The 17964-nt window shown below is 31.7% G+C and overlaps 1 protein-coding gene across 3 annotated transcripts; it reads left to right on the top strand.

Annotated features, from left to right (window-relative positions):
• Positions 1–74: 74 nt before the first annotated feature.
• Positions 75–16719, top strand: LOC148620717 (RNA/RNP complex-1-interacting phosphatase-like). Of its 3 annotated transcripts, none has more exons than XM_088574470.1 (10): positions 75–280; positions 4374–4449; positions 5537–5568; positions 6317–6416; positions 6903–6982; positions 8312–8358; positions 8621–8681; positions 9305–9351; positions 10091–10186; positions 10390–16719. In XM_088574470.1, exons 1-9 carry the CDS (start codon positions 192–194, stop codon positions 10174–10176), a joined length of 618 nt encoding a protein of 205 aa, XP_088430596.1. In that variant the 5' UTR covers positions 75–191; the 3' UTR covers positions 10177–10186; positions 10390–16719. The 3 variants fall into 3 exon arrangements, with proteins under 3 accessions (XP_088430596.1, XP_088430595.1, XP_088430594.1); XM_088574468.1 differs by having other exon boundaries at positions 87–280; positions 10117–10186; XM_088574469.1 differs by lacking the exons at positions 4374–4449; positions 5537–5568 and having other exon boundaries at positions 86–280; positions 10117–10186.
• The last annotated feature ends 1245 nt before the right edge of the window (positions 16720–17964 follow it).

Genomic DNA, 17964 nt, shown 5'->3' with positions numbered 1-17964 from the left:
GTTCTGAGTTTTAGCTAAACCTTTCATATTGAGTCCCTTCTTATCGTCACTTGTTGCTAATTAATGAAACCACCCTTTTATCTTTAAAACGCTTAGGTCATGATTTCCAAAATAGGTACTGTGAAACATAAAAAAGTTGCTGAATTTTTGATAAAGTAAAATCGAAAGTATTTTGGTATGAAATTCCGTACATGTTTAAGGTTGTCAGAAAATCTATTATAAAAGCTGCCACAGAGAGACATTTTTACACCATCCCCCCTGACATGTCGCCCCCAGAAAGGTAAGTTCAATCTATTCGTTCCATCCGTAATAATTTGATTTGAATGAAAACTTGGATTGGAAAGACAGTAATTGTATTTGAACCATATGGTGACGTTATTAATTTATGGAAGTTATATGAATGTGGATACAGATAATTTGCTGGACAGAAGAAATTTAACAGATAGTAAGTGTTGTGTAAGGGTACAATAAGTCACCTTGTTTATACTTAAGTCCTAGGCGTTAGAGGAAGTCATTGACTTATCAACAAAATCACAATGACAAAGCAAGGCTTGGAATCTCGTGCAATTTTATATAGTACTATAATAAATAAGTTGCGTCGCTGTGGGGAGGTATACAGAAAGATTACCCATGATGCTTTTCGTTGATGCTGGTCGTGCCCTGTTAATGGTGGAGGATTTCCATCACTTCAACATTTCATTATGATAAATGTAGGTATTCTGACCCATATGGATTGAAAAAAAATAAAATATCCCACATCAAGTAGCCTCCAGACTTTTTTCAGTGTTTTTTTTTATCAATACCTCAATTAGAGACCGTAATCTCTTACCAAATTTTCAACCTGGTCCCACCTTTGTGGTTGGTCTTCCCTCCTCATTTAAAATTCAAACTCCTTTTTCAAACCCTATCAGTCGTCATAAAATTTGTTTTGAATTGATCAGAATTGGTATCAGGGTGTATATAAGTATTTTTATAGCTGTAGCTTTCCCTGCATTTGTGATATCAACATTTTTATATGCCTTGGTTTTGACTCGTGACTGCATAGCCCCACCTTCAAAGACGGTTTCAAATTCATTCTTCTAAACCCGAACAGTCATCATAAAATTTGTTTTAAATTGAACAAAAATAGTCTGAGGGTGTATATAGGAAATTTTATAGCTGTTGCCTCCCATTCTTTCATGTTATCAATGTTTTTATTTGACCAACTGTTGATATAAAAAAATAATGATGGCTGGAGTCACACCATCGAGAAAGGTATTCCCTCCTAAACTGAAATTCTAACTCCTTCAAAACCCGAAACGATTATCATAAAATTTGTTATGAATTGATAAAAAAAATGGACTGAGTGTGTATATAAGCCTGCACTCCACAGTTAGTTTAGTTTCGCACTTTTGGCTAAGTATGAAAAATGACATTAATGGAAACCGGTGGTTGCTATTGTGATTAAAAATGAAGATTCTATTGTTGATAAAACATTTTCTGAAAAAGGGGACTTTTCAAAGTATTTTGCAATGTTTTATATATTTTCAATGTTAAAGGGACTTTTTTCAGTGACAATTTGACTTATTGTGAAAGTGAAAGTAAGTCAATTTTTTACCATGCTAAATTTAATAAGTGGATTACAAAGTGAAATAGCTCAAAATCTAACCGGCGATGCCCATATGAGGAAGCGGTTTTTGAAGGAAAAAGTTTGGACAGTATCAGGGCATGAAATAAAAATTTAAGATATTTTGAGGAAAAACCTGATTTTATCAACTTTTTTGCAAATTTTCGCATATTTTTGCATGGTTTCTATGGTAACCCTATTTGCTGTGGGTAATTTTTTCCAGATAATTTTTACTGCACCCTGAAGGCCTTGGATTGAGCTATTTCTAGATATATATATTTACAGATGCTTGACAACTTTTTAAAGTGATAAATGTTACCAAGCATCAGATTAGAAGACCAAAATTAGGCAGTTCTACAATACTGTGGAGTGCTGGCTAAGGTTGTTTATACATGTAGCTGTAGCTTCCTCTACACTTGTGATATCCATGTTTTATAATTTTGACTTCAATAGCAATATAGGTGGCAAGTATCTGTGGCGAGTATACTGAAATCTGGCCACGTGAGATATTGCGATGATTTATGAGATGTGAATCCTTCCATATTTAACTCCTTGGACAAAGGTAGATCTATGTTACTTTCTCTTTCTTATTTGTTCTGATGCACATCGTTTGGGCCACACTACCACCATGGCCATAGTTATCACCGCCACAGTATATTTCATCCATACACTTATGGTTATAAGTATTAAGTAGTTAAGTCAATAAAGATGGATGAGTGCGTTAAAATAGTATAATAAATGATTTAAAAAAAGTGCAATTTACATTAGCAGAAAAAAGATCAATAACATGAACAAATTAGTGCTTAATTATTAAAAATATTGAGGGAGAGAAGACACCAGTTTATATTTAAGACACAATGAAGATAATTTATGGAACAACTTGAATAATTACTCAAGTTGAAATGGTGGCAAGCAGAAAGTACTAATACTTTGAAGGAGATACAAAAAAAAGTATCTCTGTTACGTTTAAATTGTAGACAAATTTCATTAAATCAGGAATTAACTGTCCTGCGTATGAAAACAACAGAAAAAAAATGTACCGTATTGATAAACTGCAATGTAATTTTTTTTGTAAAAAGCTATTAGCAAAGATCGAATTAGGAAAACTCTGTAAATTTATTTGAATTATTGATAACTTGATTCTCTTAAGTACTTTTCAACAAATCAGCAATATTCAGCACAAGTTCTCCCCAAATTCATTTGTGTATACCATTTTATCTGCATAAAATATTTAAAAGGTATAATTTATTTTCCCAGTTATTCTATACCTAAGTTTTTAAAATTCCCCATGTAAGTTTAAAGAATTTGACATATAAAAACGTACATGTAACTAGTTTTTTTTTAATGAGATTTGTTATTTGTAGTTTTAGCATAGAACTAATTAAATATAATTACGTCTCTAGTATGAAATGATAATTATTCAATTAATATTTTAAATGATGAATCAATTTAATTACTTAATTGATTGTATGTTGAAAACCGTGGCAGAAACGACTATGGCCGTGATAGACTATGGCCGAAACGTTCTTTGGCCGAGATGATTAGAAAGCATTTGTTCATGCCTTTTTGTGTAGGTGCAGATCATGCCTCAGTGCCTTCTACCCTGTAGCATGTAATTTATTTTTTATTAGCTCATCTGGCCAAAGGCCAAGTGAGCTTATGCCATCATTTGGCGTCCCTTCGTCGTCAAAATTTTCAAAAATCTTCTCCTCTGAAACTACTAGACTGACAGATGTTAAATTTGGCATGATTGTTCCTGAGGGTGTTCTGCACAAAATGACTGTTGGGATTTTTGATCCATGAAAAAACATGGCCGCCGTTACTAAAATAGAACATTGGGGTCAGATGGCAGTTTTTTTGCAAATAACTCAAAAACCATTGCCTTTAGCAAATTTCTGGCATTGGGGTAAATTGTTCAGCTTCATGAGAAGGACCTATGCCATATTTTCAAAACCATTCATTGACTGATGTAGGAGTTATGTCCCCTGAAACAGTTTTTTTTTTGTTGTTGTTTTTTTTTTTTTCATGTGTACAACTTCTTCTTCTCTAAAACCATTTGAGATCATTGAATGAAAATAAGCATAATAGTTCTTAAGTGTATTGCGCTCAAAATGACTGTTGTGATTTTTAATCCGTGAATAGATATGGCTGCCTATACTAAAAATGGAACTTAGGTGTCGGAAGACATGGTTTGAAAATAATTCAAAAATTGTTGCCTTTAGCAAAATTCTGGTTCAGGTCATGAAAATGCTATTAAAAGCATTTCCTGCATTTGACAATATAGTTGATTTTAACTTAGCCTGTCTCATTCCTCAAGTTTTTCAAATAAGCAAATGGTTAACCAGGTGAGTGATTCAGGCTCTCTTGAGCCTCTAGTTTGAAACAATATTATGGTATTCTCTTTTCTACTTCCCAATCTAGGAAGTGCAGCAAGGTGAGGCTTCATATGTGCCTCTGGTTTACTTAAAATCTGATGCAGCTATTTTTTTTATTCATAAAAAATCTTCTTTTAAATGATATTTTGAACAGATTACCCAAAGTATTTAAAATATTAATATGTATATTCGAAGATAATTTACAATTAAAAATAAGACTAAGAGGGTTTTTGACATCCTTGACTACTGTTACGAGTCTCCCATGGACGGTTGTAATTAATAAGGATTTTTTATCATTTACATTCGATCAATTAGCCAATCGATTTAAATTGTGCTGTCACACCAAAAATGAGAATGCTAAATAATTTTGGTTTTATTCTTTATACATGTAGGTGGGAACAGTATGGACCTATTGGTGAAGTTATTCCAGGAACTAAGTTCATAGCATTTAAAGTACCACTTAAAAAGGTACGCATCTGTCAAATCAGTAAAAGCTTCATAAAACTGACATGATTTTTCATGAATTTGCCATACGGTGTTGGATTCTGATGTCCTTCAGCTTTGATGCTTAGATATTTGTTACCAGTGTTTTTTCTGATGACATTTTTTTTTTTATGACGACAATTTTGTGGTGCAAAAAAAGGGAACAAAACGGGTGAAATACAACAAATTTGTAGGTGTTAATCTAAAATTGATTTAGAAAGTTTACTATGTCTTTTTTTAATTTGTTTCTTTTTACATGTAAGTTCTGTTTTATGATATTTTAAATAGTACTTACTGTCAGGTTATGAGGGCCAAAGTGGGGACACACCTTAAAAAATAAACTTTCATTGTTGGTTCAATATTGATATTTTTGGTTATTAGATTCCACAAGAAAATTGTGTTTTTTAATACAGATAACAGATATCTCACTTAGTTGTTGAGTTATAAGGGGCCAAAAGGGCCTCACCCCAAAAATTTGGGTGCAGTTTTGAAATTTTTTTTATTTGGATTTCATATGAAACTCCCTGCCTAAATACAAGAGCTTGAAGAAGTATACTTAGCAAATTTACTCGATCATTTACAGTTTTTTTTAGATTATGAGGTACAAAGTGATCCATGAATGCACCCTGAAGCAGAACTTCAATTGAATTTGAAAATATTGTGCAATATTGTATTCAAATGATTAAAATCTTTACTGAAATAAAGAATAAATACTTACCCTTATTTTTTCATTCAGTGCAAACTTATACAGACATATTTTATCATGGCTTTGTTTTACTATTTTTATCATGGTCTTATTTCATCATATTTATCCATTATTTCAGTAAAGATTTTAATTATTTGAACATCTGTATGATTGGTACATGTATTTCTCAGAAATTAGTCTTGATTTTTGGCCAGAAGAAAAAATCACAGATTCTGCTTTAAATTTTTATTTCATCACTTCTTCTGCAGTTTTTCTTTTCACCTATAAAATGCTTACTAACATTTTTAAAATTGCTCTCATATTGATCATGCTGCAAAAAGTCTTGCTTTGTGATTTATTCATCTCTCCATCAAATTACTTTTTCAGGAACTCCTGACTAGGCTTTCACCCAGTGATTGGTAAGAGGTATACTGTGAGAGTACTATTGTTCGTGGACTACCAATTTTCATGGTTTTCTTTAGTGAGCTAGACCAAGAAATTTGGTTTCCAACGAAAAGAAGATTCCCATATATGTGTATACTAAAAACCTCAAAACCAGGAATTCAAGAATCCACCAACTTGTGTTTCTTCCCTAATCCACAAAAATTGGTATCCACGAATTAAAGTACTTTCACAGTATATCACAAAGTGCACATAAGACGATTTACGGCAAAGGGGTATGTTCACCATTTCCTGTCATCTTGCAAATCGTACATATATATTTTCAATCAACTAGTATTCTTTGAAGTGATGTAAAAACAACATGTTTAAATTATTTTAAAAGACATTTGTATGGTAGAATTAAATATGGAAGGATTCACATCTCATAAATCATCGCAATATCTCACGTGGCGAGATTTCAGTATACTCGCCACAGATACTTGCCACATATATTTTAGTGTAAATCTCAGCTTGACCACTGTGTTGGTGTATGAAAGGAATTACTGAACCAAGACATAAAAGATTTCATACCTGTACATGTCATTTTGTACATTGTAATACATGTATCATAAGCATGTCAAAATGATATCAGATAATACATAGATTGAACCAAAAACTTTTCTTTTGTAATAAATGGATTTGTATACCAGAAACTAGTTTCCAGGTCCCTAACTACATGTAGGTATCTTACTTATTAGTAACAAGGTCTTTTTTTGTCATTTTCAGTTTTCGCCCACTAGATGTCATAGAAAAAGTGAAGGAAAAAGGAAAGACTTTAGGGCTTGTTATAGATGTCAACTACTCAGATAAATACTACCATAAAGGGGTAAGAAGTATTTATATTCTTGCGTTAGACTTGTGCATTGTTTACACGGTGACACAGATAATATTCTCCACCTCACTCTGTGTTGGACATGCTGCGCCAAAAACTGCCAATTATAGTCAGCTGCTTTCATTTTATACTTCACTGATCTTTCTCCAGGTGTTTCTTGGATGTCATCTTGATATTATACATATAATCAAATAAATTATCACACATTTCCATTTTCTCATTTCTTTCTGAAAGATTTATTCTGAGGTTTTTCAGTGTTTTTTTCCACAATAGCTAAAAATTACATGTTATACTTTAAATTGTTAGAAGAATAAGAATGACAAAAAATGCAGTAAATTTGATTGATTCATATGTGTGTTATGTTTTCCTTGATTGATTGTATGTTATGTTTTCCTTGATTGATTGTGTGTTATGTTTCCCTTAAGTATAAATAAAACCAAAACTTTCATTGCTAATATAAAGTATAAATATTTGTTACAGGAATTCTGTCGTCAAAATGTAGAACATGAAAAGATTTATACTGAAGGACATTTTGTGCCAAAAGATGCTGTGATATACAGGTATTCAGTTTTCAGCAGAATTCAGGTTTTTATTCCCCGCCTAAAAAAGTGGTGAGGTATCATGTGATACCCTCATAAAAGTTGTGTGTCAGTCATTCTGTCTGTCCATCCCCATCCAGTTTCCAGATGATAACTTGACAATAGATCATTGAACTTTTTAAAAACTTTACACAGATCAGTTAAGTACCATAAATTACAGATTAATTTTGATTTTCAGCAAAATCCAAAATGTGGTTTTTGAGTAAAGCAATTTTGAACATTTTGCCATTCCACCTTTTTTCACCATTTTGTAGCGGGGTATCACTTCAGTAATATTCCATTAATGCCATATTTTTTTGCTTAGGTTTGTATACATTTAAAGACATAGACATAAAACAATATTTCAGGAGAGTATAGTAATGCAGATTAATAACTAGGGTCATGGATAATAGGGGGTCTATGCTATGATGAAGATACATGTACTAACAAAAAAAAATTATACACAGTAGCAGTCTTCGTAAGAATCATGTGAAATCGGAAAAATGTGATACACCCCAAAAAAGGCTACATTTATTTATTTTTGTAATAGGGTATGTAAGTCTCATCACGTGACTTCATGGTTTAATGAGAATGGGTGCAAGTCTACCATTTAAAGGCATGAAAATTGTCATTTACAGAGCATTGATTCAAGTATTAAAAGCCAAAAATACTTCTCTTGTAAAAATAATGATAAAAATGATAAAAATTCATTTTACATGTTAAAAATGTTAAGAAAGGCAATTAATAGAAGATTTTACTTTGAAAACCAGAACCTGGAAGTAAACAATAAAACGCAGATCAGTCTTTTGATTTCAATACGTTCTACTTAGAAAATTCCAGTATGGAAAACAAAAATAGAGCGAGACTTACAAACCCTATTAAGTTTGTTTTATGGGTCTATATTGTGAACTGTGTAATTATTCATTCCTATCTACCTGTTCTTAGGAGATAATCAACATTGAAAATCCAATCTATTGTATTTGAGTGTCATTTATGGAGTTATCTCCCCTAAATTTGAAATCTACTGTGCATTCTATATAATTTTATCTCCTATGAACATGGGACAACTAAAAACTACATGTTATTTGTCTACTATGACATTTTAAACAAAATGTCAAAAATTAAAAAAAATGTAGGCTTTCCAACCATGAATTACATTTTGCATGACTGTTATGTGGAGTACTACTTAAATATTAATTAAGATTTAGTTTGTTCATAGTCATTTCATTTCTTTTTATTAACAAGTATTTTGTAATACCATTACCCAGCAGTGAGTATATTTATGACAAAACGTGTTTTTAACCCTTTTAGATTTTTTGATGTTGTGGAAAAGTTTATTCAGAGAGACAAAAAAGATGGTAAGTATACTTCTTAAAATATATATTCAGCCATTCAAAGTTAATTTCTTGATTCTCATGCTATTTTTTCATGATAACAAATACCAATCATATATATAATGCAAATTTTGATATGCTGCAAGGAGTAACCACTCATCAACAGCATTAGTCTCAAATATAGATGAGTGTTTTTTTCTACCTGTGCTACACCTTATACACATTTTGCCTGATTCTTAGACTGAGAATTACTTAAATACTCATTCCTATTGAAACTATTTTACAGAAATGGTCATTGGTGTGCATTGTACTCACGGTGTCAACAGGACGGGGTATATTGTATGCAGGTAAGTGTCTCTTTGGATAGAAATTAATTATGTGCACTAAAAATACCTTTGACAAAAATCATTAGCGGCCTTTTTGCTACTTGATGGGCCACAATTTCTTTTCCATTAACTTGACTGAAAATCAAGATGTAATATGGCTCCTTTCATTACTAATAAATTGATAGGGCCGTTCTTAAAAGTAGTTAAACACCAATGTTGATACTATTAAGTTTTCTTGGTCAGTTTTTGAAGCTTTCCTTTATAGTGTCCACCATCAATGAAAACTTCGATTCAGTTAGATGGAATAGAATTTCATCCTAGTTTTCTTGAAGCTTGATTGGATTTTGACGGAAATTGACCAAACTGAGTTGAGCTTTGCATTGATGCAAATTTTTGTTTACAATCAAATACACCTTGTAATATGACAGAAAAAGAAAGCATGGTAATAGCTTCAAATTAAGAAAAGAAAACTTTTTTGGACTCATGAAATGATAGAGGATTTGAAAGAAAAAGTTCAGAATAGAGAGCCAATTTGGAATACCAAAGTAAAAGAGTATCTCTGTTGATGTTTGTCATGATAAATTAAAGATTATTATCAGTTTTGGCCCTTTCAAGAGATGCTGACCTCATTTTTTTTTTTGCAGGTATATGGTGGAAAGACTTGGTTTTGATCCTAATGAAGCAATAAATGGTAACTTATGTAGAATATAAAGTGTATAATTTGGATTCCAGTGGTTTAAGCAGTTTTAAAGGCAGAGAGTGCAGTCATGAAAAAGGGGAATTTATTTACACTGTATTGGAACTTGTCAGTTTGAAACTCAAGTTTAACTTACCATTTTTTTTTTTTACATTCCATCAAAATGTCTGAAAATCTTCCAAATAGATTTTTGTTTGAAGATTAGAATGTTCTACAAGTTTTCTATGTTCATTTTTAGGTTTTTGATTTATCAAAGTAACTTATGTCACCGGTCTATCACTGGTACTTCCCTACTATTTCTGAACACTACACAAAAATATGGTCAAAATTTAATTCCTTTTATATCATTCAATACCTCTTTTATTACCAGTTTTTGGAAATCTTTTGTTCATCAAGGAAATTATTTTCTTAAGCTGAAATTGGTTTTATTTGAGTGCATTGTATAATAAATAATCTGTTACTATAGTTTTTTAATGATAATGCAAATTAACTTTTGCACAGTTTTAAAAAATTAGGGAAAAAGTGAAATGGAACAAAATTTGTATTTGTGTGTGAAGTTGGATCATAACAGTTCTTAATGTTAAATATGGAAAATGCAAGTGTATGATCACAATTTTTATTTTACATCATGTAATCTTAAAAATTTTGTTCATGTTACATTGTTCACAAGAATCAAAAACCTCTAGTGCTGACAGCACTTTGATTTGTTCTATTTTTGACTTATTGTTTCCAGAAGATGATCCTTTTTGTCTGTTACAGCCTTTAAAACAGCCAGAGGTCACCCCATTGAGAGGGAAAACTATATTGAAGACTTGCTGACAAGAAAACAGTAAGTTTTATTATGCAAAACCATTCTGTCTTACAATATATATTTATCATCAACTTTTCAAGTAATTAAAATAAGATTTTTTCTGTTTTGCAAAATATAAAATCATATTGTTTAAATGACAATATCCCTATAATTTCTCTATTTTTATTAGTATTTATAAAATCACTCTTTGCAAGAAAAAAAACAATGAATTTACTTTGCAGCAATCCCCATTATGAGATTGGAAACCATCCACCAGTTCTTAAAGAAACTTACAAGAAGAAAAATAATGATAAAGATAAATACAAACCATGGAAGAGAAATAAACACCCTAAAGGAGCCCCAGAGAGCACAATGGAGATGGAACGGAGTGATCAATATCAAAGACAAACTAATGAATTTGAGGAACACCAAAGGGGCTACCAAGGTGCCCATTATTTTGATGGCTATAAATCAAATGAACCGCCTCAAAATGTTGCAGAAGATAATTTTTCTTACAGTTTTGGTCACCAACATTCGTTTGGCAATAATAATCCCCAGGTTGATCGTGGAGGTCACCAAAGGGGGCATGACAGAAAACAGAGATATGGTATGCAGGGATCTTGGCGAAACAATGATTATTCCAGAGGTTATCAGGATTATGGTGGAGGAAAATGGTCGTATGGTCATCAAAACAAACGTAATTATAAACAACGGACTTATCCATATAATCATCCTCGGCAATATAATGACAGATATAGATATAGTGCATCACAGAGAGGGAATAGTTCCCACGGAAATTCTAGTCGTCGGCAGAATTCTTATCGCATACATTCTTCAAAGTACACTAGATAGAATTGTAGATTTTTATAGATGTTTATGTTGGTACATTCACCACTGGTTATATCAGGTAACCTTCCAAGTCGTGGCTTTAAATATCTATTGGATGTAAAGAATATTCACATACAAAATTGCTCATACTTTGTAGCATGCTAGACAGATTTAATTTAGATTGTATTGATTCTAATCATATGGTTGTACCAGGGATAGAACAAAATGCATAAACGAAACATAAAGCTACTTTGCAATGATATAGATTAGATGCCCTGCCTGGTTCATATAGGCTTTCCTTTGTTTCTTATACCCCACTAAACTATTCAGGGGTATATGGTGATCCTCTTGTCCATTCATTTATTTGTCAATTCATCAGACTTGGTTTAATGGTGATATTTTAAGAATTAGGTTCAATATCGCAGGTATGATTTTTATTGCTTTCTGTTCTGGATTGACAGCCCTTTTTTAACTGTGGAAATGTCCTTTCATTCCAATATACATATACAAGTCGACTCCAGTAGAATTGGCTTTGTACATATCAGAACCATAGGTGTATCCTCGTTCATTTGAGATTTAGATGGTATTTGGAATGTAGAGGTGACGATCAAATCAACTTTTCTTTTTAGTTTAATGTAGTTGTGGATGTAATTCATATGTATAAAAATAATTGTTGACAACAAGAACTATATGGTCATCGAAGTATTTCTGTGAGCCAAGTTAATCATAAAATATAAGTTAAAGGTATATCAGTTTTTATGTTTGGCTGAAATTCTAAAAATACTGGTACTACTAGTGAAAATGTTAGATGGTAAAACAAAACCTAATCTGTGCTTAGTTTTGATATTGATTTCCATGATCTATTTATTGGTACTTCTTTTCTTTTCTTTTCATTTCTTTTTTTTTTTTAATTTGGGGGGGAGGGGGGTTCAAATCATTGAGGTAAATAAAATTGTACATATTGTTGAATGAATCTTTTGAAAAGGGAACTGTTTAGCAATCTATGAAGAAGTAGTGTGATGATTTTTTATAAATTTAACCAAATGTGTGCTGCAACAAAGTTTTGCTCTAGAAAGTTATTAAATTATCAAAGAATAAGCAAAAAGGTGGCCATTTTTTAAGCTCACCTGGATCAAAGGCTACAGGGGCCTATCTTTTGTTGCAACTTCATCAGGCAACTTTTTTTTTGTGGCCCTCAAGCGGTTCAGTGAGTGGCTGTTGCTTCTAAGTTTCCAAAGAAACAATTGTGTTTTGGCCTATATCTCTGCTAATACTGAGGCAGTGGTAATCAAACTTCAAAACATTGATGAATAGAATTTTTTTCACACTTTCAATTTAAGATGCATGTTCATTCAAACATTTTGATGGTGTCTGGTTTGCTCTGTGCTAGCTTCTTGTAATACAGGTAATAATAAACTGTGTACAGTGTAATACATGAGGGCACATTTTTCTCTGAATAACTTTTTGACATTAGAGAAGCAATGTAATTTTACTTTGTGATGTCAGTAATTTTTCAGTTTAAAGAAACTTAAGTATCAAAACAATGGGAAAATATATTGTTTTCATCAATGGCATCCACAAGTGTAAATATGTCTGTCCTCCTGCACAGGTTTTTTTCAATTTAAAAAATGCTTTCTATGATTTTATTTTCATTTTCTTTTATGTTTATGTCTTGTCTGTGTTGTTGATCCTTTTTTTTTTGTTTTTTTTCTTTTTTCAGATTAGAATATTTAACTTTTTAATGAAGGAAACAGAACATTGTAGCGCAAACCATATTAAAATTTCATCCTAAACAATGTTTTATTCTGTTTGTTAAGGAACCAGAAAAAGTCTTAAAATAATATACTCATACTATTGGGTTTATGTAAAATTGCTCCAATTTATTGACTTCTGTAGAATGATAGTAATTTCATTACACCCACGTGTAGACTTCTTTAGTGACTTCAGGGATTAGTATATATTGACTGTATTATTCAGATTATCGGGACTAACATCCGAAACATACAGAAAAAAGTATTAAAACAGAATATTGGAAGTTCTCTAAGTACATGTACATGTAAACCCAAGAATCACACACAGGAGAACAAGTCTTTTTTTTTTTTGTCTATTTGTAAGTGAAAATGCTTACAGTGCATTTTATTAGTGATTGAAAACCAATAAAAGTAATGAAAAGTTGGGAAAGGGAGAAAAAAGAGATAGACTGGTTATATAGTGATGTGTACAAAAATGGTGAAAATATTTTACATTAATTCAGCAAATTTGCTTTGACTAACTTTATTAAATACTCTTCCAACCTTTAATACAACTCCTATTTGTATTTTTATCATAAATTCAAGTTCCTGAAAGGTTTTAGATAGTTTGTCAAAGTTGTCAAAAATTTTCGACTCATCACCTTTTTCTTTATTTGTTAGATGAATTTGTTTTAAACCTCAGTGTGCTATCAAGCCAAATGTATGGCAAGTTGTTGTGGAATTTATTACATATTTATTAATATCAATCATTTATTGATATCAATAAATGATTTGATATTAATAAATGATTTATCAACATGTTCGTAATTAATTATTGGTATCAATTACTTAACGATTTATTATTTACATTAATAAATATTAATTAACATGTTATAAAATCATTTATTGATATCAATAAATAGATGAATAAGTAATGTGTTAATAAAGAGGGCACCACTATAGGTGGTTTATTCGTGGTCTGAAAAGTGTTTCTAATTGCTTATTTTATTGGATATTGCATAATCTGGAATAAGATTTAAAACTCTTTAATTTATATTTATTATTATGTTAATGATTCATTCAATTTATTGATATCAGTGAATGATTTATCAACATGTTACTAATTCGTCTATTTATTCATTTCAAGAAATCATTTATGCACCTGTTGATAAATATTTATTAATATCAATAAATGGGGAATTAATTCCACAGTTTATCACCATACAAATGTACCACATATGGAACATATGATAATTACATATGACAATCGGAAATCCTCATGCTTTCTAGTTTATACACAAAAGAAAATAGTTATTTTTTAGTGTAGCGGAAATCGCCGAGTAGTTCCGATTGACCATATAATTGATCCTGTGTCTACTGCTACTAAAATACATGACCGTTCAGTTGATTCAGTTGACTTAAATAATGTTTAAGTTTCTTGAGAAGGTATACACACTGTCCGAGGTAGTCACCCATTTGTCTGAGATTCTACACATCCCGACACAACCAGTGTACACATACATCTGATTCACCAGTACGGCACATAAGCACAGGCGCTTGTTTCTGTTTATGTGGGGGAAATACTATCAAACAGGGGTCGACTATCAATACTTGGGCATTGATAGTCGACCCGTGTTTGATAGTATTTCCTCCACATAGACAGAAACAAGCGCCTGTGCACATAAAGAATGCTAACTTCCTCTTTAATCTTCCTATATGTTTCGCGAAACTTTCGGTAGACAATCGATTTACTTTCCTGCTCTCCATTCATTCCATCAATGTTAATTTGATGTCGAATTTTTTTTAGGTGTGAAGCATTTCAATCTTCTTCTTTTCCACCTTATCTTCTTTAATGATCCTTTGCATCTTTCTCTGGTGATAACAAAGATTATAGCAAAAACAGCAAGTTGAATAAGAATATTACCATTCCAATACAAATTTATGTAACATCATGTAGGCACGTATCATAGAAAGGCGTGCCGGGCATACACGCCACCCCGTTTCCCAAAACGCCCACACACACATGAAATCATGGTTCTGCTGTAAATTATACAAATGTGGTCTGTATTTATGCAATAGCTGGGAGAATTGTAGGAAACTACCCAGCTATGTTACAAAGTTAAAGAAAAAGTCAATTAATCAATATTTTATTGAAAGATGCGCGGGCGGTCCGAAGTCGAAAGACTTTTGGCCAACCGTTAAGCCGTTTTTGACCAATAAAGGCAGCATCAGTCAAAGGGAGATATTAATTTCGGAAAATTCTGCTCTAAAAACAGAGCAAAGTGAAATTGTGAAATTTTTAATGATTACTTTGTAAATGTTGCTAAAACTATTGGAAACAATCAAATGAAGGTTGATGAGGATCACCCCAGTATAAAAGCCATTCAAGAAAATCACCCTGACTTAATTGATATTCCCTTTTCTTTTGATCATATTACTGAGGATTTTGTACGTAAGAGAATCGAGAAGATAAATGTTAAAAAAACTACTGGTATTGACGGCATTTCCCCCAAATTACTTCATCTGGCAAAACCCGTCATTATCAAGCCCATTACAACTTTAGTAAATTTGTCTTTGTCCTCGTCTTCCTTTCCTGATTGTCTTAAACAAGCACAAGTTGCTCCAATACATAAGAAAAATAGTTTTCTTGAGAAAGGTAATTACAGACCAGTTAGTGTCCTCCCTGCAATATCCAAAATTTTTGAAAATGCTATTCAATTCCAGTTGGTAGAACATTTTGATAAAGTCTTCAATCCGTTTTTTGCCGCTTTTAGATCTGGTTTCGATTGTCAATCAACTCTTTTGCGTGTGATTGAAGATTGGAAATAAGCCTTAGATAACAGCGAATATTTAGCTGCAATTTTAATGGACTTTTCTAAGGCCTTTGATTGCCTTCCTCACGATCTACTTTTACTTAAACTCAAATACTATGGTTTATCAAAGTCTGCAACAGATTTACTTACTAGTTACCTTTCTAATAGGAAACAATGTGTCAAAATTTGTCAAAATACTAGTAGTATGATGGATATATTTAAAGGGGTACCTCAGGGATCAATACTTGGTCCAGTTTTCTTTAATGTATTTATAAATGATTTATTTTTTTTGCGAAAAACTGTTATCTTTATAACTATGCCGATGACAATACCCTTTCAAAATCTGGTAAATGTTTAAATTCTGTTTATTTCATCTTTAGAAGGGACAGTAAATCTTTAATTAAATGGTTTTCAGATAATAAAATGCAAGCCAATCCTGATAAATTCCAAGCCATCTCGGTTGGCAAGAGAACACATGACAAAAATATTACTTTTGATTTAAATGATATTAGTATTTCTTGTGGTGAAGAAGTAAAATTACTTGGTATTACAATTGACTTCAAATTGAATTTTAATTCACATATATCAAACATTTGTAAGAAGGCTGCAAGGCAATGAAACGTTTTAAAAAGAATTGGAAAACATTTGAACAGACTTGGAAAACTTACAATTTATTATTCATTTATCATGTCAAACTTTAGTTATTGCACAGGCACAGGTTTGGAACTCTTTACCAAATGAGGCCAGATCACTTACTTCCTTTAACCAGTTTAAGACCTATATAAGTAGTCGGTGTGGAGGCAGAAAATGTAATTGCACTGCTTGCAAATTTCAACCTGTGCTGTCTCGTGTCTGATTCCCCAGTTTCTGATCTGATCATGGTTTTATAATTGAATATGATATCTGAATTTTAATTATGTCTATAGCCTTATAAAGTGTGGTTTCCCAGACTTAAGGATCGGTATACAGAGTGGTGCTTACTGGCTGGTACTTGATCCTTCTGTCTGGAGCACCATATCTTTCTATTAGTTAGTATATGTTTTACTACGTATTATTTATAATAATTATGTATTTTGTATGATGCCATGTATTGTTTTACTCTTTTGTACATTTTATAGTTGGTTAAAGAGCTCATAAGAGCTCGTGTTGATTTGTTAAAATGTATATATGTGCTGACTCTAAATAAAGTTTACTTACTTACTAGCATGCATTGGGGTAACATAGAACAAAAAACCTCAATCACGTGGTGCTCACTAATATCAACCAAACAAGATCACGCACCGAAAATATTGGATATTCCATTGTTTTCTTCCTCGAGAGCCTGACAGGAACAACACTTCTAATATTATTGTTCTGTGTATATATGATGGTAGAAAGGTTTTAAGTGGGCAATCATTTGATTCTGTGGTGGAGCCACGTGGGTGGAGCTTGCAGATTTTGGGGGTCAGAACATCAATTGTCAACCACATCGGGGAAAGATTATTCATTTTCATCATATTAAGTATCTGAACTGAGGAAGGATTTTGATAGTCTACTATTGAAACTTAATTGAATTGAGGTCTGAAAAGTTATTTATTTTCTAGGAGGTGTAGGCCAGAATTTCAATGTTTTAGGGCCAGAATATCTATTTCCAAAAACTTAATAAAAAAAAATATTTACTAAACGACATCCTTGACAATTTTTATTTTTATTATAATATAGTTAGACATACTTCCCGAGTTTATGATTTATTTTCTTTTTATCTTGCGCGTGCACAGAGTGTAATTGTAAACAAATTTCTTTCATTTTTTTGCACTTATCATTCATGATTATTCATTTCTTTTTCCTTCATGTATTGGATGCATAGAGGAAATAAATGAGTGTATTCTAATTGGGTAAGGTTCTTGAAAGAATTTTTGTACGAGAGATCTTTACAAGAGATAATTCCACATCTCTTACATCTCTCTTTTATTTATTTTTTTTAAAGATATATAATAGATGTTACAGATAAATATACCTACATATTTGTTCGATAAAAAGTCAATAAAAACAGGATGTCGCTGATTTCTTGAGGCAATTCACTTTGCAATATGGAGAAAACCGCTTCCTTTTTCTCAAAGCTTTGACATTTTAACTCCTTAAGCAAGTTTCTTCGAATTTGTTTAGGAAATTCTTTACAACCACATGTTAATCCTAATTCAAACAATGAGTACGAGCAATAACTGCCCGGTAGAAAAAATGTGGATATATAGATAATCTTCAATTAATTAGAAAAAAAAACAATAGAAGGGCAATAAAATTTTAAATATTGCAGATTTTTGGGAATGGTTCTATATTCTGTTATTATAACCCACCTTCTAGAGCTAATCCAACCGAACAAGTGAAGTTCTTGAAGTTTTTATCAAGTTTTACTAATTGAAATTAACTTTGTTGTAGGTTGGTTGTGAACTACTGAAACATATTACTA

The sequence above is a fragment of the Perna viridis genome, chromosome 3 (assembly GCF_037379345.1).
Source record: "Perna viridis isolate PV_CMFRI_1.1 ecotype Kerala chromosome 3, ASM3737934v1, whole genome shotgun sequence".
Lineage (NCBI taxonomy): Eukaryota > Metazoa > Mollusca > Bivalvia > Mytilida > Mytilidae > Perna > Perna viridis.
This window is presented reverse-complemented; position numbering and strand designations above follow the sequence as displayed.

What these genes read in the sequence shown, in the direction of transcription:
- LOC148620717 (XM_088574468.1), top strand. Translation starts at nt 192, where the DNA reads ATGTTTAAGGTTGTCAGAAAATCTATTATAAAAGCTGCCACAGAGAGA. An exon ending in TTAAAGTACCACTTAAAAAG is followed by an intron (nt 4,450 to 5,536) that starts GTACGCATCTGT and finishes TTACTTTTTCAG; the next exon opens with GAACTCCTGACTAGGCTTTC. An exon ending in GACTTGCTGACAAGAAAACA is followed by an intron (nt 10,187 to 10,389) that starts GTAAGTTTTATT and finishes TTTACTTTGCAG; the next exon opens with CAATCCCCATTATGAGATTG.